The sequence below is a fragment of the Nyctibius grandis genome, chromosome 1 (assembly GCF_013368605.1).
Source record: "Nyctibius grandis isolate bNycGra1 chromosome 1, bNycGra1.pri, whole genome shotgun sequence".
Classification (NCBI taxonomy): Eukaryota; Metazoa; Chordata; class Aves; order Nyctibiiformes; family Nyctibiidae; genus Nyctibius; species Nyctibius grandis.
This window is the reverse complement of record NC_090658.1, coordinates 129,200,130-129,226,139: the sequence shown is the minus strand read 5'-3', so window position 1 is coordinate 129,226,139 and position 26,010 is coordinate 129,200,130. Positions and strand designations below refer to the sequence as shown.

General features: G+C 40.7%; 1 protein-coding gene across 1 annotated transcript in view; it reads left to right on the top strand.

Moving 5' to 3' along the window:
- PKHD1 (PKHD1 ciliary IPT domain containing fibrocystin/polyductin) overlaps positions 1-26,010 on the top strand; it is a 266,175-nt gene that overhangs the window by 130,847 nt on the left and 109,318 nt on the right. The window contains exons 43-48 of the mRNA XM_068405752.1: positions 221-320; positions 1,695-1,829; positions 5,190-5,325; positions 7,055-7,301; positions 19,727-19,904; positions 20,415-20,610. Coding sequence (XP_068261853.1) covers positions 221-320; positions 1,695-1,829; positions 5,190-5,325; positions 7,055-7,301; positions 19,727-19,904; positions 20,415-20,610 — 992 coding nt within the window. The remainder of the gene's footprint in view (positions 1-220; positions 321-1,694; positions 1,830-5,189; positions 5,326-7,054; positions 7,302-19,726; positions 19,905-20,414; positions 20,611-26,010) is intronic.

Sequence of the window (26,010 nt, the reverse complement as noted above, 5' to 3'; positions counted from 1 at the left end):
TTGAAAAAAGAAATTTTAAGTATGCTCTCCAGCATGATTAGATGCTTAAAATAAATGCTGCTATCCACCAGTTTTTGATTTTAGAAGAAATGATAAAGTCTCATGCAGAGAACTGTTAAATGTTTAAGATTTTAGATATCAAAATGATAAATAGGAAACTGTTTATGAATACATGCACTGTAAAGAAACAGTCATCTCCTTTGCTTTCTTTCCTGAACAGGTATGGGTTGCTGGTGTACCCAGAATATTTGCCAGACAGCCCAAATAGACTTGTTCTGTTCAACAACTTCACAGCTTGGAGCAGCCAAGGTGGAGCACAGGTACGTTTGTCCTCACCGTGCTCTGTGATGTTCAGAATCTTTACAAGTACATCACCTCTACACTGACTTCATCTTTTAAGGCTGCAAATAGGCCACATTTTTGGTAAAAGCTCTTGTACCTGTATGTCCATGTCCCTCAGCTGGAGGCTCCAATTTTGGTGATAAAACCAGAAACACATTTTGCGTGAGCTCTCCCTACTGCTTCAGTGCAGAATCAGTGCTACTTTCACCAATAACTGGTGTCCTCTGTAATCATCTAGCATATGTCTGCCACTGTAATCATAGAATCATAGAATCATAGAATGGTTTGGGTTTGAAAAGACCTTAAAAATCATCTAGTTCCACCCCTCCTGCCATCAGCAGGGATACCTCCCATTAGATCATGCAGCCAAAAAAAATCCTCCCAGAGGTTCTGAGCTATTCGTAAAGACTGCAATTGGTAGAGGATCTGTTACCTTTGTAGGGTTAATGGTTTCCACGGGAATTTTTTCATCCTTGTTAAAAAAGTACACCTTTTTTTTTTTGGTTTAAATTTGTCTGGCTTCACTTTCCAGATTGTAGCTCACTATTACTGTCTGATTAAAAATCCCACACCACCCCTTATTATCTGATACTTTCTTCCAATACCAGTGCTTAGAGGCTGTGATCCTCTTAACCTCCCATCTGATGACCTGAACAGACAGTATTTCTCTGTAAGGCATGTTTTCTAGTCTAACCCATCCTATGGCTCTTCTTTTGAAAGTGTCCAGTTTTTCAGTGTTTTTTTTTTCCTTCAGACTGGTGCATTCTATTTCTGGAAAAGCTTATTTGTATGAAAAGATACAAAATAAAAGGATGTTTTGCAGTTTTGTTTTTGTGGTTTTCTCTGCCTAGCTTGTAATTTCTTTGTGAGTTACTGACCTAGCATACATGAATAACTAAGTTTATTCTGCTTCTTCCCATGGGCTCCCTCTAGGAACAGTCGTCTTCTTGTTAGGTGACTGTAAGCAATACCTCTGGTTATTGTCAAGGCATCTCTCTGCTACAAACTTCTTTACTCAACTATTATTTCCAGTACTAAAACCCCCAAAATTTAGAGCACTTTTACCCAGTCTCTTACTGATTCTCAGTCCTCATTTTCTTTCATACTGTTCTTTTTTTCTTTTAACATAAAAATAAGTTAACAGAATGTAAAGATTTTTGTGTTATTAATGGAAAGCAGAAACTAGACATTAAGGGGAGATTCTCAAATATTAAATACACATGCAACACTTTTATGTGTTTTTGCACTTCTCCTTTCTATTGTATTGTAAGGAAAGCAGAGTTATAAACCAAAATATTTATTTATTTATTATTATTTATTTATTATTATTTCTTTATTACATTTTTATGTAGATTTTTAGAAGCAGCAACCTTGAACTCCAACATTTCCGTATTTATGCTTGCAAAGACTTTGGCATTGACATCGTAGAAAACCTGGGAAACACTTCTGTAGCTAATAGTATTTTAATTGGACACATCGGGCAAAAGGTAAGCACTGCAGGAATTATTTCAACGTCTCTTGAGTTACACAGTAACTGTTCACATAAGAATTTGGAGAAATAAGAAAGCAACCTGAAGAACAGCCCAGGGTAAGCTTGGGTAAAACTTGGATTTTTAAATAGATTGTATATAAAGATAAATACAGCTTCAGGATGAAGTCTGGGCAGTGATCTGTTTGCTTAGTCCTGTAGTTGTCTTCCACTCTTTGGAAAGATGATGCCTTTAGCAGCAGCACCTGCAAGGGACATTGATTTGGTGATGAAGCAGAGAAACCTGGAGCATTAGTACCACTCTCCCAGTCTGCTGGAACCATGAATTTTGTTGCTTCTGCTGGCAGCAGGAGAAGAGAAATTAACATTTGATCAGCTGGATCCTGCATCATTTTTCAGGAGCTCCATTCATACCAGCTGATGGTAGAGCTGAATAAACATCAGCTGTTGAGAAACCAGAGATTGCATTCTGCAGGAAAATTCAGCATTTTTTCCAAATGTCTTTTTATTTCAGTATGGATGTTTTGAAGATTTTTTAAAAAAGGACTCTGATGTTTCTATTTGAATTTGGAACTGTTAAAAGATTTTATATTATAATGCATATTCATGTATATTCTTTATAAAACAACGTTCAAAAGTAAAAACAAAATCACACTTCTGTTCAATCTACAAGCTGAAGGATTTTACTAAGATAAGTGTTAACTTTTTCCTTACTTATGTTTTATTCCAATATTGACATGATCTCAGAAAACCCTTGGAATTTCACAGAACCTGAATTTTTGAGAGAAATCATAATTTTTGTTTAAACAAGATTTTCTAACCTAAATTCCTATACACCTCTTGCTGTCATAAACAGACACCATTTAACCATAAACAACCCGGTTTAGTTTAGTGATATGAGAATAATGAGGGGTTACAACAGATTTGATTTCTGTCCTAGATAACATTTTGGTTTCCTCTGCTCTCTCATAACATCATTGGTCCACCTGGAACACAGAGTGTTACTTATTTACTCGAGAATGAAAAATGCCGTTGAAAAGTAAGACTTTTATTTATGCAGTAAATATGAACTTCCGTTATTTCTTTAGGCAGCTGGACAAAGTCCTTTGGGTGCCTAAAGTTAACAACCTTACCTGGTTGTTAACAGATTAATAACATGGATAACAATGGAATTTTAGTTACAACAGGCCACAGCTACTTGTTCATGATTTTGAGGTCTTTTTTGCCCTGCTCAGTTTTCTATTGTTGTTTTTGAAATTTATTTTCTCTCTGACTGGCACAAAAAGAGTTTAAAATGAGTTTTCTTAAGAAGCTCACAGAATGAAACCTCTATAGTAGGTCTGTGGAAGTATGTAGCTCAGATATAATCCTGGCTTCACCAGTCCAACCTTGCAGCGTCCCAATGACACAACGAATTTCTCTCAAACACCAAAGGGTGGATGTCTTTGTTTTTGCTTTGCAGGATCCATGGAAGGACTCCAATGTTGTACTTGTTAAGAGATTTAGAGGCACTCAGCTGTGCCTTGTTTCTTGCAGTACCCCAGGGGGGTGATTATCTTTGATTATCTCATGATAAGAGCCTCCTTGTCATAATTTACATCTTAATTTATGTAATTCTCCCTTTAATAATGATGTCTCTTTAATATCAATTAAAACTTTATGACATTAATTTAATGGGAACCCTGGTTATTCCTCTCTGTTAGCCCTTCCAATTTTTGAAAGAAGTGCTTTAAAACAAGACTGTTTTCTGGAAATATCCAGGCATTTAAAAAACTGGGGCTTTGATCAATTAAAGCGTTAGTGGCAGGGCTAAATCCAAGGCCTGTAAAAGCCAAGGGAAAGTCTTTTCTTAGCTTTCTAGACATTCAGCAAGCCTCTTCCATGCTTTCACAAAGCAAATCATTGTCCTTGTGGAGACATTTGAGGAGAAGCATTTCTTCCTGAGAAAGCAGGAGGTCTGAGAGAGGTAACAGACACTAAGGAGGAATTATCAACTCATACCCTTTTTCTATTCGCTATTCATTTAAATAAAATAAATTAACTAAAAAAAAATAGATAGAAAAGAAGGTGGGATGAAAGAATAAACAGTGTAAGCAAAAAAACAGTAATGTCTTTCTGACCAATTTATTACCAGCAGCCAGGGTTTCCTGTTTAGCAGTGACTTGGAAGAAGACCAGGACCATCACCCTAGATGTTTTGGCCTCAGAATAAAAAAGGTGATGGAGCTACTCTCTTAATGAAACTGAAGGTAGCACCATCTCTTTGAAGTGATAAACTATTTATAAAAGTAGACTTCATTCTACATTTTCAATTAAAGAGGATGTTTTCACAGAGGGTGGATTTCTTGATTGATTCTCTACTACGGCTTTTGAGAGTTGTTCCACAAAATTGTTTATTGGCCTCAGAAACAGCATCTCACATTCCTGCCAGCCCTTTCCTCTCCAGGCTACCCCGTAGCTCTGAGTACATCCTTCTTTCGGGAAGTGTTCAAGGCCAGATTGGATGGGGCTTTGAGCAACCTGGTCTAGTGGAAGCTGTCCCTGCCTATGGCAGGGGGGTTGGAACTAGATGATCTTTAAGGTCCCTTCCAACCCAAACCGTTCTGTGATTCTGTTATTCTTCCCAGCCTGCCTCCAAGAGAAATCAGCAGAGAGATGTACACCTCCCCATGTGTCATGGCCTACAATCCCCACAAAATCTAGTTTGTCCATTGTGTTTCCCATCACTTGTGGGTTTTGTTCTTCCTTTTCATGTCTTATGTTTTCTCCTGTCTCTCACTGATTTACTTAACTTCTTGTTGCTCTGATGGACCCTGAAGTCAACCAGAGCTTTGAAGAGAGCCTAGCTAAAATGCTTCTCCCATCCCCAATCACAAAAAAGGGCTTTGAATCTCAACAGTCAGGTTTTCCTTAGAACATAAATTAGGATGATTAGCTTTGTAGAGTAGGGAAATTTCCTGCCTGCTGGACAAGACAAGGTAAAGTAAAAGGGACTGTAAACAAATCAGCTCAGTGTGCCTTCCAGGTGGATTCTTTCTTCACAGGGAATGTGCAATTCCCTTTCCCTTCAAATATCCAGCCTTAACTGATACACACAACCTGGACAAAGCAAACAAGGCAATCCCTGCCCTGAGTATAATGCTATCACATACTGCAAATGGCGAATCAAACAGATGTTATTTGTCAAAATTTGCAAAGCAATAGCTTAGATCTGTCCTTTAAACAGCGTACATTGCTCCATAACCCTGGGTGTCAGTGTAATCACATCCTTGTGTCCCAGCTGCTGCACCCTGGACTCATTAGACTTGAAGGTTCACATGGTGATAAGTTTCCCAGCGCTCTTAATTTCTTCATTGCAGGATAGGACCTGTATGTCAGCAGGACTAAAAACTCCCAAAAGATACCAGCTGTTTATCTCCAACACAGCTTTCAGGAACTTTGATGCGAACACTTGCACAGCAATCAGCACTTGTTCTGGCTGTTACCAAGGGCAGGGTGAGTCTGATTTACACTTATTTAGCAGGGTTTCCACAGTCCCTGCCTTTTTCCCATTTCAGATTCAGATGTTTAGAAGTTCATATTTTCCACAGACAACCATTGCTAGATATTTCAGCTGAAACCTGCAAAAAAGCACTGTATAATGATGAAGAGTACCGGCCCCAGATTTGCCTCTGTAATCTTGCCACTAGGTTTGTATCAAGAGCTAGGTTTTGAGGTATTTGCATACTTGCTTTGCTTAGGTTTCACAGCACTAAATAGTTTTCAAAAGTGTCACTTCCTATGTTTCACTTCCCCAGCTGGGACAGAAGGATAATAGCTCTTCCCCATTTGCAGGGAGGTGGGCCATGAGATGACGATATGTAGATACAAGGTAAATACTGTGTGTAATGTGCAGCTCAGATGAACTGAGCAAATCCCTGAGCTGAGATTATAGTGATGCACATAACAACCAGTCCTCAGCAATACTCACCTTCTTTAGCGTGTGAAGTTTGCTAACACTGCTGATGGGCTGAATCGGACCCTTTAACTGCTCTGCTCTGCAAGGGCTGAGGTTGCAGGTTCTCTACAGAGAATGTCACTTAGAAATAGCTTCATCATTTAGTTGAAGCAACATACTGCACATATTTTTAAGACAAAGGTAGCCTTATTTTTGCACTGATTTAATTTTCTCAGTGGAAGGGGGTTTTATACACTGACTTGTTACTGCTTCTTCATTTTGGGAGGTAAAATTTCAAGAGTGATGATTTCTTTAATAGCTATGATGCATCCTCACAGAATTTCACGAAGCTCCTACCTTAGGCCAGCCTAAACCTTAGGTGAATTTGCCTAAGATAACACGTGTAAACTAAGCATCCTTTTGAGCTTTGAAGAGGTACCCAAAGGCTCTTTGAAGAGTGTTCCAACTGCAATTACCTCTTAAATGTATTTATATATAAACATATACTGCCCTACAACGACATAACAGAGAAAAAGTCTTCAGGATGTGAGATCAAAGGACAGGAGGAATAGTAAAATCTGACTTAGAGAAGCTGCAACTGACAATATGATAGTCAAATAGTAACCAAATGTGGTGCATGAGCGCTCATGCCAATGCTGACCTGTTATGGTCCTTGGGGAAATGATTTTCTGACACTTTGGGAAGTATTAATGTGTTCAAAAACTTCCTGTGCTTTAGCCCACATTAATATTCCTCTTTTTTTTGTAGCTGTGTTACAGTAATTAAAAGATCCTCCAGCTGCACTTTTCATCCAGGGCTTTATTGTGTCAGGTGCTGTACGTATGCACAGAAGTATATTTACATATGCACATAAATAGTCCTTATCTCTAAATAATTTATCTTATACACAAAGTAGAAAGGATGTATACAAATCACTGTTTCGGGGACTGTAACTTTTGGCCGTGGGACTTGTGAAGAAGCGTTTGGAATCACTAATGAGATGCTGGCAGGGCCAGGAGCAGCACTTGGATCAGAGGAGTCTCTAACCACAATTCCTGTCACAACAAGTTGCTGGATGGGTGGGACCTGACAATAGCACGGCAATGGCAATTCCTACAACCATCTTCATTTATTTATTTTCCTGAATCTCCCCTTCTTGTTGACTCAGCAGACATTTTTCCAAAGCAAATGAGGAGTGAAGCTAATCTCTTTTTCTCCAGAGATGGCTTCAGGCCTATTACTTGAAGAGGTCAGACTCTGTTTCTGAACTGCTTCTTGTCCTCCCAGGTGGGTTTACAGTGGGAGCTGAAAGTCTGACCTTCATCAACTCACCTTTCCAAGTGTCCTTCCCCTTCCCTCACTCTGCAATCCTTGAGGATCTCGACGGCTCTGCGACAGGGCAGAAAGGAAGTCGTCTCCTCCCTTCCACAGATATCTTTGCAGGATCTTGCACAGCCAGTGCCAACTTCAGTCAGGCTTCTGCTGGCAGTGTTTGTGGCAGGGACCTTGTTTTCCACCGCATGTCTCTTCATTTGTAAGTAACCATTCCACTTTTTAAAAATCGGCATGGATGTTGCTTACTATGTTTTCTGTTGAGAGAGCTGCTGGGTCTGTACACAATCCCAAGACTCCTGTCTCTCTGCTGGGTCCTAAACTAGGTCAAAAGCCTGAGCACTGGCATACATCAGTCCATGTTGTGGTCCACCTGGTCTCTGGCACTGTTTTTTCTGGCTACTTGTTCTCACCCAGATAGTTCTCAGGCATGGTTGAGAAATAGCACAGGGACCATTCCCATCTGGCAATTGGATGTAGCCATCATGTTTTTGTGGAGGAGAACTAACTATACGGAGAATTATCCAGGCCACAGGACAGTCTTAGGTTTCTTTTATTTAGTTAGGCCTGCCCAAGTTCAATTTTTTTCTGATGTTCTCAGCAAGCTGCTTATCTTTCTTACCTTGGTTTCCTACCTGTAGTCTTGATTACTGTCCTGAGACAATTCTGGCAGTGTTAAGTGAGCCTTTAAATGGAGGTTGTGGTGTGCTGCTATTTTATTACTCTTCAAATACCAGGTGTATATAAATGGGCCTTTATAGAAGTGAGAATCCAGCTCAAGGTGGGCACTGATACTCAGATATTCAAAGCAAGATCAATGGCCAAGCCTCAGAAACACTCAGAGATTTAGTGGGTGAATTGTAAACTTTGCCAAGATTTTCTGAGTGCTCACCTATAAAATATTTCCACCAGATCATGAGAGAAATACCTCAGCTGATAACAAGATGCAGCCTTAAAAAAAAAGTTTGAATTTAATTATACTTTAAGTCAAGTTCTGAGAGGGTTTCTGTTTATGCTCATTGTGAGAGATTTCCCCAAATGCTCCCAAAGAATAAGTGGTCACGAATAGGGTAGATTTTCGTGTCTTAAGCAGAAAGTCTTTGCCATCTGATTTCACTACTATGTTAGTTTCATGAACTATTAGATTAATATATTATGTTTGCTACTAAAACTGGATTCAATATTGTGTTTTCATGTACCCATCTCTCATGCAATGAACAGCCATATTGTATAGAAGATATAATAAGTTCATGATGTATTTAATTAAAGAAAACTTTCCAGTGGATACGTTTCTGCCATTCTGTTGGAGCCATGCCTTTCTTATGTACCTCATTAGGACTTTCTGGTCATTCATTTTGCTCTTTTTGCTTGCTGGGAGGTGAATTTAGTCAATTCAGATCATCAAACCTTGTTAAGACCGACCCAGGCTCACAACCTAAGCAACCTGTTTCATTCTGTATAGTTATGGTTTCCCACTAACATGATGGAATTAGACAATTGCACAAGGAAGAAATAAAACTCAAGAATAAACTTTTGTTATTGTGAGTGGTAGAACTTTTTCAGCAACTGGGTAATTGCTTTCCCAGGGTTAAGATGCCAGTTTTCACTTGACTTCAGCGGGCACTTGTGATAATACCACTGTTTGTTGTCTTAATCATGATAGAGGAACCAAAAGCATAAATGAACAAATTACTTTATGTGTGAAAGGTACAACAGTAAATCTGTGATGTAGCTCTCAGAGCTTATTTAGCAATCAAATATTACTAGGAAGATTTAGTGGGTGAGCCAGAAATTCAGTAGGAGTGAATTCGTATTGGGTTGAAGATATATAAACTTAGATATTGTCCTGAAGAACATGCGGTTACCATGTAGACACTGGCAATGTGTCCCATTACAGCTGATGGAAACCTGTATCCTTCATTTGATTGCCCATGGAGAGATGTCTAGTGCCACTTAAAATGCCCTATGATATTTCCTTTGGCTTGTCACTCCATGGCAGAAGAACAAGGATCTCCTGGAGACACTCTGTCAAATCTGGCATCTCACACCAAAGTTTTTGATTGCTTGGGACAATTTAAGCAGCACTAGATGCCTCTGTTCCTTTGATCTTTCTTTTAGGAACTGGTCAGTTGAACTGCCTTTCCAGCTTCTACTGACTCTACTTACTATGATGCTAGTGACTGTAATGGTTACCAAATGCATATTTAAATATCAGTAGGCATTTAGGTGTCTCAATCCTACATTGAATAAAAATTTTCCTCTACCTGTTTTCTACACTGGTTTTAGGGGAAATAAGACTTATGCAAGCACAGGAAGTGTTTGTGCATCTGTACATGAACATATATATATATATGTAAGTGCAGTCTATCTCTCTTTTTGACTTAGTTTGGAACCCATTCCAGTTTCAGCTGTTTGTACTGTTAAAAGCTCATAATGGTCCCTGGCCTGGTTTTGGCTCGGGACAGCTATCCCATGCCAAAGCAATTTGTGGGTACAATTTAGAGGTCAACACAAGCCAAGAAGCCATTTCCAGTGCAGCAGTTTAGAAGTCCCCATGCTGGTTTGGAGGCTGAAGGAGTTTGATCATATGGATATGGCCAGGCCATGCTAGCTAGCCTCAAGGCCAGAGGACAGACCACAGCACCAGTTAGCTTATCAGAAAAGATGTAGCTGCAGGTTTATGTCTGAGTGCTTACACACTCAACAAGTGGATGAGACATGGTTTTTTGTTGGAGAAGATCTGTCTATCTGTATGGCCATTACCACATCTTACGATGTAGGGTACATGTCCTACTTCCTGATATCTCTTCACACTCACTGTAAATCATGTCTAGTGTAAGTTTGCAACAGAATGCCACTTTTGATTTATTTTTTAAAAATTTATAGAGGGACAGAAAATGGTTTTGGAGAGTTCAGCCTCCTGCTGGCACTGCCTTATTTCCCACCTTTGTAATAACCCAGTCCTGGGATACAGACAGGTCTTTCCCATCAGCTTTGGTGGTTGTACAGATCCCAAGTGCTGTCCCAGCTCACTTCTGTTGCTGCACATGCCTCCCCAAGCTGGACTTATTCCTGCCTTTCAGCAGCTGGCAGCTAAAGGGATTCAGTGGAGAAGTACTGCTCAGCAAAGTACTGCCACCACTTCTGTTGCCTAGGGAGGACATTTGTGAATTCCTGGCATAAAAAGAGAGGAGTGTGGGGGCAGGAAGGCTTTTAGTGATCTAAATGCCACTCCTGCTTTTCTTCCCATGTTCATCTTCCCTTCCCAGTGCACTGCTCAACATTTCACTTTCTTTTTGAAGTACAAGGCTGAACCATTACTCATTTTTTGCTGTTTCAGGTTAGTAGTACACAGGAAGAAATCCTGAAGTGCTCTGTCAGAGGGCTATTAATAATTCACATCTGTCTTATAATTCATGTTTTAGAAGAAGGAGGAAAAAAAACCCAAACCCTTCCCAAATAGGAAAAAAATAATCACATGTTCCATTAAAAGGAAAAACTATAAGACTTTCAGCTACCTGCAGGCTTTGCATGTGATTACTGTTTCTCATAACAAAAACAAAAGTCTGCAATAAATTAAGAGTTTGGAATTAATCTGGTTTAACAGAAAGGGTACTGGGTAGAAAACAAAATACAATAGTGCTAGATGTTTTTATGGACCAGTTAACCAAGAGGTCTTAGACAAATAACTTCCCTTTCTAGCCTGTGTTTACTTTGTTACTTTTTTTACTTTTTTATTTCTAGCACCTTCCAGTACCTGAAGGGGCTACAGGAAAGCGGGAGAGGGGCTTTTTACAAGGACATGGAGTGATAGGACAAGGGGTAATGGTTTTAAACTGAAAGAGGGGAGATTTAGACTAGATACTAGGAAGAAATTCTTTCCTGTGAGGGTGGTGAGACTCTGCCCCAGGTTGCCCAGAGAAGCTGTGGCTGCCCCCTCCCTGGCAGTGTTCAAGGCCAGGTCGGATGGGGCTTTGAGCAACCTTATCTAGTGTAAGGTGTCCCTGCCTGTGGCAGGGGGTTGGAACTAGATGGTCTTTAAGTTCCCTTCCAACACAAACCATTCTAGGATTCTAGGATTATACAGACTACCAGCTCTTGGGTCGATGCTGTGTGGGTGCATAGAGCTTTTCACAACATTGCTTGTAGTGTGATTTGAGTCCTTTTGGATACTGCCACAATGTAAATGTTAATAATTCATGACAGCCAGTGCATTCAATACACCTCATTCTTCCTTGCATCAAAAGGTCTTTAAGGAGCTAGTACAAATAGGAGTTCATTTGCAGCATTGCTGTTGAACTCTGGAAATGTTTGAGCCCTGATCTAAACTTTGTCTTCCCAATAAATTGCTTAAGAGTTTTAGATTAGACACATCAATGACTGGGCACTTCTCAATCAACTTTTTTTTCAAGCAAGTCATCTTTCTTTCCCTTCTTTGTTATTCATCTACATGAGCTGGGAGTCAACTTACATCAAAGATATTTCGCAGTCAGAGCAGCAGAGGCCAGCTTTTAGCCTCTCCTCTTGAGGACTAGGTACTTAACAGAGTAGCCCAAGAGACCATGAGCATCCTCTTGTGCTACTTCCAGATCCTCTCTCCAGAGTAGCTTCTACCAGCCAAATCACTATCATGTTAAGTTGAAAGACTGTCAGCATGCAGCCAAGTAAAAGTGGGGAGTTAGGGAGGCTTTGGTCACACAAACAGACCTCCAAATGGACCTGGTAGAGGAATAGGGTGGGGAATGAACAGAGCTGGAGAGGATGAAGGATGAAAGTCAATTAATAAAATATCCACAGCATGACCAGAGAATAAGGGGGTGGGGGAAGAAGGAGTGAATTTTGTCCAGATGTATTTGAAGAGCATTTGTAATAAAAAGGCAATAGTTTAGGATTAATACAACAAAACATGACTAGGAGCCATTGGCAGAGGTTGAGCAGAGAGAATAAAGACAGGTGGGTGACAGGAAGAATTTCCTAACAGTGCAGTCTCTTGGGTTCATCTAATCTCAGTGAAAAGATGAAAGTACTGTTGCTTGGCTTTCTTCAGTTTCTGAAGAGCAAAGAATTAAAAATTGCTCTGGAAGAAATCCTTTCTGGAAGAAATCTACCAGGCCCTGGAGCATGCAACCTGTCAGATCTGCAACTTGCTAGTTCCTAATTGTACTTACCACTGATGGTAAGTTCCTGTAGTCAGTAAGACTGGGGTGTTATCAAAACCAGGGGTAAAAAACAGATTAAAAGCCTTAAGTACTGAACCCATATTTGCTGATCATCAGGATGAAGTGATAGCACAAGAGCATCCTCATTTTGGCATGAAGTCACACTGTCGAAGGAGAAGGTTTCAGGCAATAGCAGTAAAACAGTCTCATCTCCTGTGCTCAGTAGCTCTCTCTTGGTCTAGAGTGATGCATTCTATGGGCTCCTCAATAAAAAGAGGGGCTTGAGACGGTGGGTTTTTCGCTTCCACTGAGTTTCAGGGATGGACTCCAGCTCCAAAAATCTTAAAGGCTAATGGATTTTGAGAGGGGAGTCCTGGTAGGCAACATCTATCCCAGCAACCTCAGACTCATTTCCTGACCCTGAGGGCAACTGGCAAGGACTGGCCATGGCCATGTTATTAATCTGCTTAGCCTCCAAAACATCAGGGAAGTTCCATCAGTGTTACCTTTTAGGAAAGATGCCCTGCCTGGGAGCTGTCTGAGATAGGGCTGGTTGGTGTAAGCTAAAAGCATGTCTGGGATCATTTTATTTATTTAAGTTACAATTTGGGCAACTGAATACAAGTGACTGATTCTTTATCTTTGTGCTATTTAATTTACCAGAATGCATATAGTGTATTGGCACTTTTTTCCCCCTAAAACATACATTTGGAAAAAAAAAGGTTTTAAAGAAGCCTTTTTTTAAACAAAAAGAAAACAAGTACGTTGAGCATTTCTTGACTCTCTGTCCTGAACTGCTTCACCCAACAACTTCCAGGGCAATGGGGATCCATTTCCAAGCTTGCATTGCTGTAACAAAAGCCTTCTTCACGAAGTCCAGCTGAAAGTTAAACTAACGTGTCACTTAAGCACCCTTTAAAGAGGGTTTTTATGTCTTTTAAAAATGTAATTGAAGCTTATAAAAGGCTTTATAAATTTATATGTGAGAAAGTTATTGAGTAGTCTGAAGAACAGCTTATGCCATGGCACAGCGCAGCATGGCTGCAGGCTAGATACGGCTGCTCCAAATGCCACCGCTACCCATATTATCATGAAAATATGAGTCTCTATTAATATTAAAACAAATTTTCATTAAAAAATTGTCATAACATGATTAAGTGACTTTAAAAGTTTCTTCACATTATGCATAATTTTTACAAGAGGAGAGCATTAGAATAATCAGCAGCCAGGCAGCACCTTGCAGCAAAGGGGACACTAAACACTTTGAGGCTGCGCACACCAGAAGGAAGTTTGCCTCTTGTTCCCTTTCATTTGCTTTCCCCTTCTCACTGCCGAAACTTACTCAGCACCAGTCATGTAGTTCAACCCTTTTATTGCTTCCCTCTTCTTAGCCTTCTGCAGAGGAAAAGATTAACTTTCTTCTTTATAGCCTTAATTCTTAAAACTAGTCTAATATCCTCTCCTGTAGTGCATGCATTCAGTTGCTGCAAACCCAGCCGCTGCTGATGGGTTAGTGTGAAAAGAATAGCATACCCCCTACCTCTGTGTCTTTGAGTCTTGAAGAGAGTTCAAATGGTTACTCTAGTTTTGCTTTCCCTTTGGTATTTACTTACTGTGGTGCCTTCAGATGAACAGCCACCTGCTGTGAAACACCCTTAGAATCACACTTCTTCTCTCAACATGTACATGCTCAGTTGCTCTTTAGTCGTGTATCCTCCCTGTGTACATGACTGTATTCACACACGGGGCAGCTTACACACTTAGTTGGCCTCATAATTCAGACCTCTCAGGGCTCCTGTGGCATAATGTGGAAGGCAAATATTGAATCGTTGGATGTTGACTGTTAACCAACACGTCAGCTAAACTTCAGAGGTTCAGCTCTTACTGCGCTATATTTCTGCATCTGGGACATCCCACCAAAGCAGCCAAGAGAAATTTGGTTCCCACTATAGGATCCCTTTCCATTTACCCTGCAGCCTAGGATGCTGGCAGCAAAGACAGATCCAGCAAAGGCTTATGAGTATGCAAGAGAATGTTTCCCCAGGTGTACCTCCTCAGCTTGACTGTTGTCTGGGATGTTTCTTGGTGCAAGGAGATATATTTAGCATTGAGGCAGCATTTGCTAGCACTACACTTCCTTTGCATGCAATGAAAAGCCTGACAATCCAGTTGGATACTTCTTGAGGGCTGGATAGATCCAAGCCAGACATGCCAGCTGGGACTCACTGTCATAACCAATGTATTATTAGCCCTAAAATTGTCTTAATTTGTAAAGGACTACAAGTGTGCAATAGGGGTGCAGTAAAACCATGCCCAGAGTACCTGCGTCCAGTTTTTCAGATCCTCTTTGGATGCTTTAGAGCTCTGCCTGACATGGGATAAGTGGAGTGACAAAGTGGTCCTCTGCAGGTCTTTGTTATGCTTACACTGCTTGTTTACCAGCCCCTTTCCAGCTCAAAATTTGTGTCTGGTTTTAGTTTTCCTTAAAATATCACCCTGTAAACTATAGGAACTGGGGAATTAATTTAAGAACAGAGAGGAGTTAGGAAGCCAGGGGTAGCAAACTCAAAAGATACTTTAAATGAAGCTATCTTGTCAGTCACAACCCTCTCTGCTCCTGGGAGGTCATCTCAATTCTTCTTTTACTTCAAATTCAGAAGGTCTATCTCATAGTGGCTACTTGGGATCAGGGACAAAGAACTTGTTATTTTTGAAAACACCTGTGCATGCAAAAACTCGCTGATGGTAAGGGTTCATAATATATAGCAGATTTGAGTCATGTCCTTGGTCTCTCAACAAAGATATTCACATTTACTTAAAACAGCTGAAAATTCTTAATTCTTGGCAATTAAAATTAAAAGAACTGGGTTTGGGCCCAGCATCAAACCTGTGAAGTGTTTGCTATGGTCATAATTTGGAATTAGCCTCCATTTAGCCAACAGTAAATTGGACTGTTGATATAAACATTTGGTGTCCCATTTGAAGTTCAATGCTATAATGTTTCCTGTTTTGGAGAGGGATAATCATAATGGATTATTGTACAAATGTACCAAACAGAAAACATTTAAAGCTAAACACAGCGTCTGCCTTCATACACAAAGATATGGACTTAGGATAAGTAAGTTAATGGTAAACATAAACAGGAGAGTTAATATTTGTTCTACTTGATGTTGTTGATTGGTCAAAAAAAATCCTTTGTGGCCCATCTATGTTGAGCAGTTCTGCATAATGCACTTGAGCTAAATTACATAACAGTTCATACAATCACAACTGGTAAATTGTGGCTCAGACTGTAAAGTCCTATCCAGTAATCCTGCCATATTTCTAAAGCAAATTGCTCCTTAATTGAAACCTGCTTCAATATAAAAATACAGCCTTTTCAATGAGTCATCCTTTTTTTTCCCCTTACACTTTGTAAAGGCTTCCAGCAGTTTAAAGTGAGGGTTAATTTTGCATTAAGACCATTGCCTCCTAGTTTCTTTCAAATAAAGCCAGGGGAAGTTCAGGGGAAGGCTCTTTCCTCTGATAATGAAGCTCTCCATCTTAATGATGCGTGCAGGCTCCCTTGGATCCTCTGAATTAGAAATACTCGTGTGTGCGAGCCTTACTCTGCTTCATTAACATTAAGGAGAAGTAGATTGGTGGCTATTTAGGGCACAGTGAAATCGCTGGCTATTTAGGGCAAATGGAAATGGTGCTAATTGTGGCTGGTAATTCCATTAGTAGGGTACTTCCATTTTGGTGTCTCTTTGGCATGTAGGTGAAAAAACAAGCACACTGACATCCTTTCAAGGAGAATGTAATCTCAGGCTCATTGTTGCCTTGAACCAGTTAGCTTCTACACTGAGCTGCAAAGTTTTTCAGACTCCCCATACTTTCATTTCACTCTGCCAGGAGTAGAGTATGTGTTTGTGGATGGCAACACCTTGAGCAAGATGTGTAAAAGGTAAGGACACAACATTCCAGGCCAAGGAAACGTCAGAGATTTCAGGCCATAAGATATCTCTGGCTCCCTTTCCTTCCTGCATCACAAACAAACACCCAGGTGAAGGTCTGGGAGTCCAGACTATCATGATATGAAACCATGCAGAGCCTTCTTCCTCAGAAAGGCTTTCTGGCATAAAAACCCAGCATTTTCAAACCAAAAATTCTCCAGTGAAGGCTCTCTGTCTATCCCTAAGACTAAGAAAAATTAACTGAAAAAGAAAGTTGGTAGTGCCTGAAGCAATCAAAAGTCTACCCTAGCTTTGAAGTCTAGGGAGAGAGGACTTGTCTGTTATAAGTAGGCATACAGGGAAAGATGTATTTCACTTAACTGTAGGCATCTGGAAGTTAGCTGTCTAGTTTAAGATATTTATTTGGCCTGCCTTCATAACCTCTCATCAAGATTGGTGTCCAACAGTTGGATTTACACTTAATTCACTACCTAGTGAATTCACATTCACATTCACACTCACATTCACTACCTAGTGATCTACATTGCTGATGTGGAATTGCCACCTAACTTTCTGACAGGTCAATCAATCAGATGACTTGTATCCCTCCCTGTATCCTAGCAGGATTGCCCCTTCCAGGCTTTCTTCTCTGTCTTTAAGTCTTCTTGGAAGTACTGGGGAGTAGTCCCTGAGAAAAGTAATTCAAGCTGTCTCATCAGACTTCTCCAGCGACAAAGAGTAAAATGAGTAAAGAGCAAAACCACATGGATTTACATTGCACAGAGGATGGGTCTGAGTCTGTGTCACTTGCTGTGGTGGTGTATGCCTTTGTAACTCAATAAGGCAATTCCTGATGTGCAGGAGAGTTTAATGTTGCACCACATTACGTGTGGTGTGCTACTGCTGCTAGAAATGTTCTCCTAAATACCTGTGCAGGTGCTGATAACTGTGGCAATAATGTGCTTGTTGTCATTTACTTGCTTAATTAGCAGCCTAATATCCTGGTCCAGTTAATGCCTATAAGAGGAGGTTTATTAGTAGTACGAAAGCTGTTTAAGCCTTATAAACTCCTTCCAGTCAGTTTCATTGGTCTGCCAATATCTTCTGGTTGAGTGATTCTTTGCTGATTCACACTTCTCCTGTTTGCCACTGTTGTTTCTCAGCTGGATGTTTCTGGGTAACCAGAAGGTCCTTTGCCACAGTGACAGCCACCAGAATAACAAAAAAAAAACAAAACACCAGAACTGATTTTAAAAGAGAAAAAAAATCTGCAGGCAACCTTCCTCCAAGATCACTGCTACTGTAATTATGTATTGTTTCCAAAGCAGAAAGGGGAAAAACAACCAAAAATTAGAAATGCAAACAGGAATTTCAAGATGACATGAGTTTTAGCACTGTCTGTCTTGGATAAGTAAGCCATATCCCATCTGGAGGGTTGGATAATATGCTGAGATGTCTAGTTTTAGAGTAATACTCCAATATTTAGAAATACAATTTTAGATATGCTTCAAAGAGGGGGTTTCTTTAAGCTTAGTGTCAGCTCAAATGCTAAAACTGACTAAGTGGACTAAAGGAGAAACTGCCAACTTGCCTTGATCCTGAAGCAGCACTTGATTCATGTATAAATCTGCTGTATTCATCTTTATGGCAGAATCATGGCCCCAGGGTATGTTGGCAAGTCAGCAAGGCTTCTCTTCAGCTGAGAATGAGATCTGCAGTCCTGGGACATGTATCCCTAGCAATTCCCCAGGTATAATGTGAAGAATGCAAAAAGCAGGAAAAAACTTGTTAGTTGCAGTTGCGCAGCTGCAACCCCAGTTTTCTTATAAGCATGCCTAGCGCTGGCAGGGCCAGGAATGGGAGATGTTGGTGGTGATGGGATAAGACCCTTGCTAGAATTTTGGACACTTCCATCAGAGTTCCTCCTGTATCTCTAGTGCCATAGACAACCCTGCACCAATCCCTTTGCAAGCCAAGTAGGATCTTGCTGAGGGTGAGGAATAATCTCTGCCAGTTGCTACTAAGAGTGCTACAATGAGATGCATCAAATTCTCAGAAAAGCTTAGGCAGTCTGTGCACGTGTGTGCAGTAAAAGAACAGGGAGAAGGTTCTTAGGCTAGGATTTATTCTTCCTGATTTTTGATATCAAAATGCAATTTCTAATGTGGAAGTCTTGTCATCCAAATTCATTGAGATCATGGAGAAACATCAGCCTCAGCGAACATTTTAGCCCACCTCAGATTTGACATCCTCTGGAGGAGATGATGCTCCTTGTTGCTTCTAGGAGAGGAGATCTTCCCAGTCTCATTCCAGACATGAATCAGTAACACAGCGTAGCTAACCAGAGCATAGTTTCAACCACGGTTTCCATCAGTTTCAAGAGCTGTTGTAGGAACGTAAGATGCTGAAGGCTGGAGGTAAGATCTTTGTTTTGAAGAAGTGGTTTATGATCAGGTATCCATGATCAATCAGACATGAAGACACAATGGATGTTCAATGTTTGAACATCAGAAGGGTTAGCTGCATTTAAGCTTTATCTTTTCTTTCATGTAGTTTTTTGCCTTCAACAAAGCAGTTCCTGAAAGCAGAGTATTCTGAGTTTCTGGACTTTACCTTACACAGCCTTGTGTAAGGCTTGGGGAAACTGGCAATCATAGCAGTAAGAGGTTATTCTGGACAGATGCCCAAATAATCAGGATCAGTTTAGCATAATTTGGAAAAAAGTCTATGAGCAGGAAAAAGACAGAGCCATTCCCTGGAGAGGAAGTCAAGGTGGGTGGTTATACCCATCCAAGCTTCACTGTGTTATTTCCTATTTTCAGTAGAGAAAGGTCTCCAGATGCCTTAAATCTAAGGGGTTTATGCCCTCTCATTGTATCATTACTATTGTTGATCTGTTCAGTAAGTTTTTTCTCTGACTAGATGATTGGACAGAAGTTAGGAGTGGGAAGTGTTAGGAAAAAAGGGGTTTGTGTTCTCATTTCACTGCTGTACTAAAAGTTCACTCACTTTGTGAAGGCTTTCATCAATCTGCAGTAGCTCCAGCTTTGAACTGCACACTGACCTGGGCACAGTGCAGCATTTTAAATTACACAGGATTTTTGTACGTTCAGCCTTGATGAAACTTTTGACCGCTCAAATGCGAGTGAGTAGTCAGAAAACTCTATCAAAGAATTTCGTGAAGACGAAGATCCTAAAAGTTGAACCTGAGGATCATGAACCTGGTGGATGGGGAAATAGCCTGACAGCGTAGGAGTTGGTACCCTGGCTGTTGCCATTGCTCTGCTTTGGCACAAGGTTTGCTCCTCTGTGCCTTTATTCCTTCACCCTTTGTCTCTCTTTCTCTCTTTCTCTTTTTACGGCACTTCAGGCAGAGATTGTTTCTTACTGTATTTGTGAAGAACTACACAAATGAAGTCCCATTCTGAGAGAGCGCCAGCATATACCACTGCAATTCAAATAAAAATAGAACTGTAAAGGTTGCAAAATGACAGAGTTCAGTGAAAAAATGTGATTATATTTTTTTCCTCCAGAAAAGAAGCTCCAGACATTCCCTACAATTTAACTGTGACTGACAGTAGGAATAAGACAACCACAGTCAATTATGTCCTTGATACTTTATCAAACCTGTATGGCTGGATGGTTCTCCTCTTGGATAAAGAGACTTATGTGTTGACATTTGACAACCCTTTGGTCAGCAAACAGCTCCAGGTAATACGGGAATTTTTTACAATTTAAAAATTATATTTGGAAGAGAGAATCATGATTTCATCTTTCTGGGTGAGCAGAGAGAGGAAAAAAAATAAGTGCACTGAGAAAATCTCTATATATTTATAGGTAGAGCTTAGATATGATGACCTAGTTCCTGAAGCTCTCAGTAGCAACTTGGAGCAGGAAGGTGATTTTGGACATCTTAGATGAAAATTCAGTGTGGTGCTTAAGAATCAACAAAAATTATATTACCTTAAGACATATCAAAGTATGGTTTTAAGAAAATTTTGTTCCTCTATACCTTTTAAAGGTAATGAGGGGAGTTGATTTTGTGTGTATTCACCATCACCTTCTGCTTAATTTTACATATCTCTTCCATGTTTCCAATATACATTTTGCCAAAAATGGGTTGCCTTTAAGGAGCACCATCCTCTTTATCACTTTATACTGCACTCCATGGATCTCTAATCACAGAGACAGGCGTGTTTATTTCGGTTCCCTCTTCTCTAGTATTCAGTGACATTCAGCAACTTCATGACTGGGAATTACTTGCTGGTGGAACACAAGGATCTTCCTGCCCATCCTGAGGTTGTAGTGTCCTGTGGGACAAGGACTGGACAGCCACTCCCATCGCTGCCTTCTTACAGTCTTCATAGGAGCTGTGACTGGTATTTTGACAGCAGACTGAGGAAGATAACCTATTTGGGTAAGTAAGTGCAATAGGAGGGATATAATGTACTTTTTTTGTTCAAGAATGGTGACAGAGCTGATGTCTTTTTAGTTTAAACCCCTAAACTGCATAAGGCCTTACACACAAGGCCATCTTTCAGTGGCATTTCAACAGGTGAGAGGTCCTTCAAAAAGATCAATCAAATAGGTAAATGCATACACATCAGGTCCATCTCTATCTGATCTTTCTGATGTCTGATCTATCAACAAAAGAAATGTATCATAGTGGGTGGTGTGATATCAGTTAAATTTGAATTACTGTTTTGGAGAGGAAAAGGCATTAAATTCCACTAATGATCTCTGTTGTCAGCTGGTCCCATCTCACATGTATCATTAATAAATCATGTGCAATCTATCTAGTCTGAGCCCACCGAAGGCAATAGGATTACTGAGAAAGGGTTCTTCCTGTGGTGGTAAACATTCAAAGGTGTCATAGGCCTTTAAATTTGAGTATGTTGGCTTTGTGTGCTACTTAAGTGTAGTGGTTACTTTTTTAAGAAATTCAGATATTTACTGATGTTTATTGGGTTTGTCAATACCTTCAAGCTTCATTTATTCTATTACATTTGGGACATTTTCTGGAATTTTTTGCCAAATTTTGCTCTCAAGCAGATGATTTTATAGGGGTATAAGTTCTATATATAAAAAATAAGGTAACGATTTTTGCCATTATTAATAATAGTAGAACCAGGAATCACAAAAACTTTTCACTGCCTTTGAGAAGCATAGCTTGTCCTTTACAATCGTCATACAGGGAAGCTGAAGTATAAAGATGCTGATTTTCACAGTAACAGAAAATTTTGTCACTGATCTAATCCACTAGTTTTAATGAATTTCTCTTGATTTTCACTGATGAGATGGCATGCAAATGGCTTTCTCATGTAGGATCTGTTTAGGAATGAGCAACTAGAACAATCAGCGGGACAGTGGAGAGGAAAACATGGCTGGAATGAGGGCAAGCAATCCCCTGAGCTTAGTCTGACAGCAATGAAAATCATCCAGTGTACATTTGAGGAGAAATGGGGAAGCCCATACCTTAACCTCAGTCTGAGGGTCACACTTGCTGCATCCATCTCTGGTCCTGCAGCCAACTGGCATTGCACAGTTTGTGTCAGTACAGCTTAACGATTTATCTCTCAAAACAGGATGGATGCACCCAGGCTTCAAATTAGGAAAGATCCCTGTCCTGTGCTAACTCCCAAACCGTAATGGTCACCATCTGGGAGAATGCATTGGTCTGGGACAAAGCTGTGCCAGGAACCTGTCCAGCAATATAGCCATGTAGATAATTGGGGTCCAGCTCTTAGTTCCATGTCCTGGCCCTGTTTAGATATAGTATAGATGCAGATTGGCTGGTATAAATCTAGCTGTTGAGTGTAAGTCTCGCCCAAGATCATGCCAGGTATCTACTGAAAGAAGAGATATAGTTTCATTATTTCCTTTTACTAACAGTGTAAATTTGTTCTTTCAAATATAGAAGTCAATTGGTTTTCAATTTGGATATCCTGAATTCCACTTTCACAAATAAAGCAGCACAGGAAAGCTCCGAAGATGACAGCTGTATCTTGGCCTCTTACTACTGTTGAAAATAGAGGAGATGAGAGTCTTGGGAAGACTGGGACAAAGTGATCTGGATGGCATATGTCACTCTTGCATCATAGATACTTTCTTGTCCTTCTCTTACCCTCCTTTCATCTTGATTTTTATTATATGAAGAGCTTGTTGCTGTTTCTTGTTTTAATACAGAGAGAAACAATCATCCAGAGCACACAAGGGGAAATTTATGAAAACACCTAACATGTATAATTCATGCTGTGAACATTTTCAGCAAGGACTTTTATAGCAGAGATCAATAATTCAGTGTCGGGTACCTCATATCTAATGCTGTTGGTAGGGTAAAAGTCTGAAACAAAGCAAGCAGATTCCTAGCCCTGGTGTGCCATTTAATTTCTCTCTTAATCTCTGCTGTGCAGGCTGAGAGGGTGAGGATAATTAGCCATCAGAGCAGACTCATGGCATGTGGTGGACTTTCCATCACTCAGGGTCTTTAGATGATGCTTGGCCATCTTTTCAGAGAAATATGCTCCAGCTCTACGAGAAGCTATTAGAAACCTCATGAGGAGAGATTCACGCTCTGTAGGAGGTCAGAGAAGGCTGCCACAATAGTCCCTTCTGGCCTTAAAAACCCACCAGTCCACGCACTGATCCAGAGAGGACAACACTTGAAGGTCTGGCCTTCAGAACACGTTCCTGCCTAACTCTGCAAGCTGTTTTTTTATTTTTTATTTACATTTAACTATATGAAATAATTAGCCAACTAATTAATCCCATTTACAAGCTTTGTCGGATTCTTCAGCTGTCAGTCATGCCTGAGCCCAGGGCCGGCGTTGAGTCTCAGCTCCCTCCTTCATCTGACTTGGTCTCCATGGCTACAGGCTGCATCTGCTGACACCCCACTCTCTATTTACTGCTTAATTAAGAATTTCACGCTCAGCCCTTATCTGCTGCTAAGAACAAGAACACACTGTTAAGAAACTCCAAATTTAGGCTGCTGCACAAGGAAAGCCTTTCTTGTCGTCCTGACTGCGTGGAGCCTCTTTAACTACCCTCTTGGCAACTGCGCTGCCACCCTTCAATCAAAAATCATTAAATGGGGCAGAGATAATGAGCATGTAGCATATCAAAAGGAGGATGTTTGCTCGGGCTAAGGAGGAAAAGCTGTAAGGGCCTATAAGCAGCCGCCACTTCAAAGGGAGAAGAGGCTGATAAAGAGTCATTTGTTCCTGTTTGACTTATGTAAAAGGTCTGGTATGTCGGAGTCCCGTCTCGCAGACGCGGGTCCCCCCTCTCGTTGCTCGTGTGTCAGCAGTCAGGCAGCTGGGCGCAAACAGCATCAGCCCAAGCATATAATCACTTGACTCCTCGCCGACAATGGGCACTTGTAGGGGGTGGCGGAGGGAGGGCTGGGGGACAATGGGAAGACAATTATTGCAGCTGCTCGGGAGGGCCATAATTCTTCCTGCAGAAAGTAGCCGGCTCTTGCAGGGCGGAGGGGAGAGCTCAAGCGTATTAGTCATCCTCCAACTTTTGGAAGCCCTTCGCCGCGCCGGTGGGGTTTCGACAGCTGCTGGTGTACCGCCTCTTTCCAATAATTGTACATTCTGGCAGGGGTCAACTTACTTTTGACCCCCTGCTTTTGTGCCTGTCAGAAAGACTTTTAGGGCAAACTGTGGGGAAGTGGCAGGGGTGCATTACATCCAAAATTAACATCAGTAAACACGTATCAGATGCCAGCTCATTCACAGGCAGGCTCCTGAATTCACACAGCCTTTTGCTCAGGCCTGCATGGGGGAGAAAAGAGGGGAGAAGGGGAGGGAAAACCCCATGAGTGAGAAGATATTGTTATTCAAACGAAGCAGGCAGCTGAATGAAGACACTTTGGCCAGCAGTTTGCTTCAGGCTCAGGCTTTCTCCATGCTCCCTTCCATTCAAATTTGTCTGGCATCATACAAGTGTTTGTTTATCTTTGGGGAAGAAAAAAAGGTCTGTCTATCACAAAAGACAAGAAAATAGACCGTATGGAGGGGATTAAAGGAGTTAACTTGCCCTGATGCTTTGCATGCTTGCAGTTTTGTAAATTTGGCTTGGGCATGGGACAATGCAGGGGACACTGAATGGAGAGAAGCAATTGTAATGGAGAATGTTTCTGCTGTGTGAGCTACCTATCTAATGATCCTGTTAACAAAGGTACTCACTGCTACCTACATACATGAAACTCTGTTAAACAGCCCATGAGTCTCTTTGAAAATAATCTGTTCAGGCCATTTTAAAGGAATTGTCATTGAAGGACAGATAACCCCATGTCCCTGCTGGATGCTGGGTGAAGAGGAGATGAGGAAGCTTGAGGCATCCTGTGCCAGTCATTTTTACATCATCAGCTTTGCTTTGACATTATTCAGTCTTCGTAGCATCACCCTGATTTCCTCTGGGGCACCCCATGTCTTGAGGGAAGCATTCCTCAAAGGTCACTAATGGGCCCTGAAATTGCTGTGTGGTTCTCCAAAACACTGATGGGTTGTGGCTCAACCATGTTTCAGGAGAGCGGTCCTAACATGACGTGACCATGCTGAATCAAAACAACCTTACTGTAACAAGGGAGATGGAAAGAAACGTCACACTGGGACATCTGGGATATTTTTAGGAGAAATATCCTGTGTAAATTACAATAATAACATTACGAGCTTTTTAAGTCTGTTACAAATACGAGCATATGGTGCCACAGCTTGGTACTGCTCCTTGGTTAAGGTCTCTGGGCAATACTGGAATTGGCTAAAAACCAGAGAGATGTTGTTTCCTTTTTGTTCACTTTTGAAATGTTTAAACCATTTTCTTTTGGAATGAAACAAAGTGTTGACTTGCTTTGTCTCCAGATTTCTCTTGGCTTTTTTCTAAAACTGAAGTGTTGGACACAAAGATTATTGAAAACATCACTGAAAGGATTATCAAACTTTTTATTTACCCCAAATACATTTTTCAGCAGACACAACTTTTATGGAGATGGGTCATCCTGCTGACTTTGCTCAAGCTACTCATGTGTGAGTTGTTAAGAGGGCCTGAGGCTCAACCTCATATTACTGCTGTGTCAGAAGCAGATTTATAGTTTCCATAGTTCTTCAAAAAAATAATTTAATTACACTTATTGTCTTTTCTAAATTCCTCAAGAATGATCTCACTTCCATTACACTTTGAGTGTTTCTGTAATTGCTTCGTATAGGACAAAAAACAGGCCCTAAAGGATGTTTGTTTCTAATATTAAAATACAGAAAATAAATAAAGATATTTTCTGCAGCCTTATTGCTCAGGGGTAAAGGAGAATCCTAGGTGAAAGACCTAAAGAATGGAGTTAATTTGTTACAGAGGACTAATTGTACAGGCATGAGTCTTTTCTTCCAGCTAGATAAAGCTCATCCTATATCAGTTGTTTCAGAAGGCCGGTTGACCAGATGTGGGCTGCTCAGTGGCCTCTATGAAATGAAATGTCTTTTCTTAGCAAAGAGATGCCCTTTGTAATGGACACAAAGAGAAAAATCAACCTTCTCCTGGCAAAAGAGCTCCTGCCCTTCTGGCTTGGCAGCAGAGAGACCAGAGAATATAACAGTTGCAGAAATAAGATGATTAGGCGCCCATATAATCCTGTCAGGGATGGTCTTTCGACTACGCGATCTCTGAAGGAGGAATTCCATTCCTTCACTTCTGCCTCTGCAAACATTAATCTGCTGTAAGCAAGAATCCCTGTCCATTAGCCCAAAACTTTTTGGGATTTTTTACATCTCATCTCCTCGCTGCAGTGTCCCCATGATACCATATTTCTAGGTAC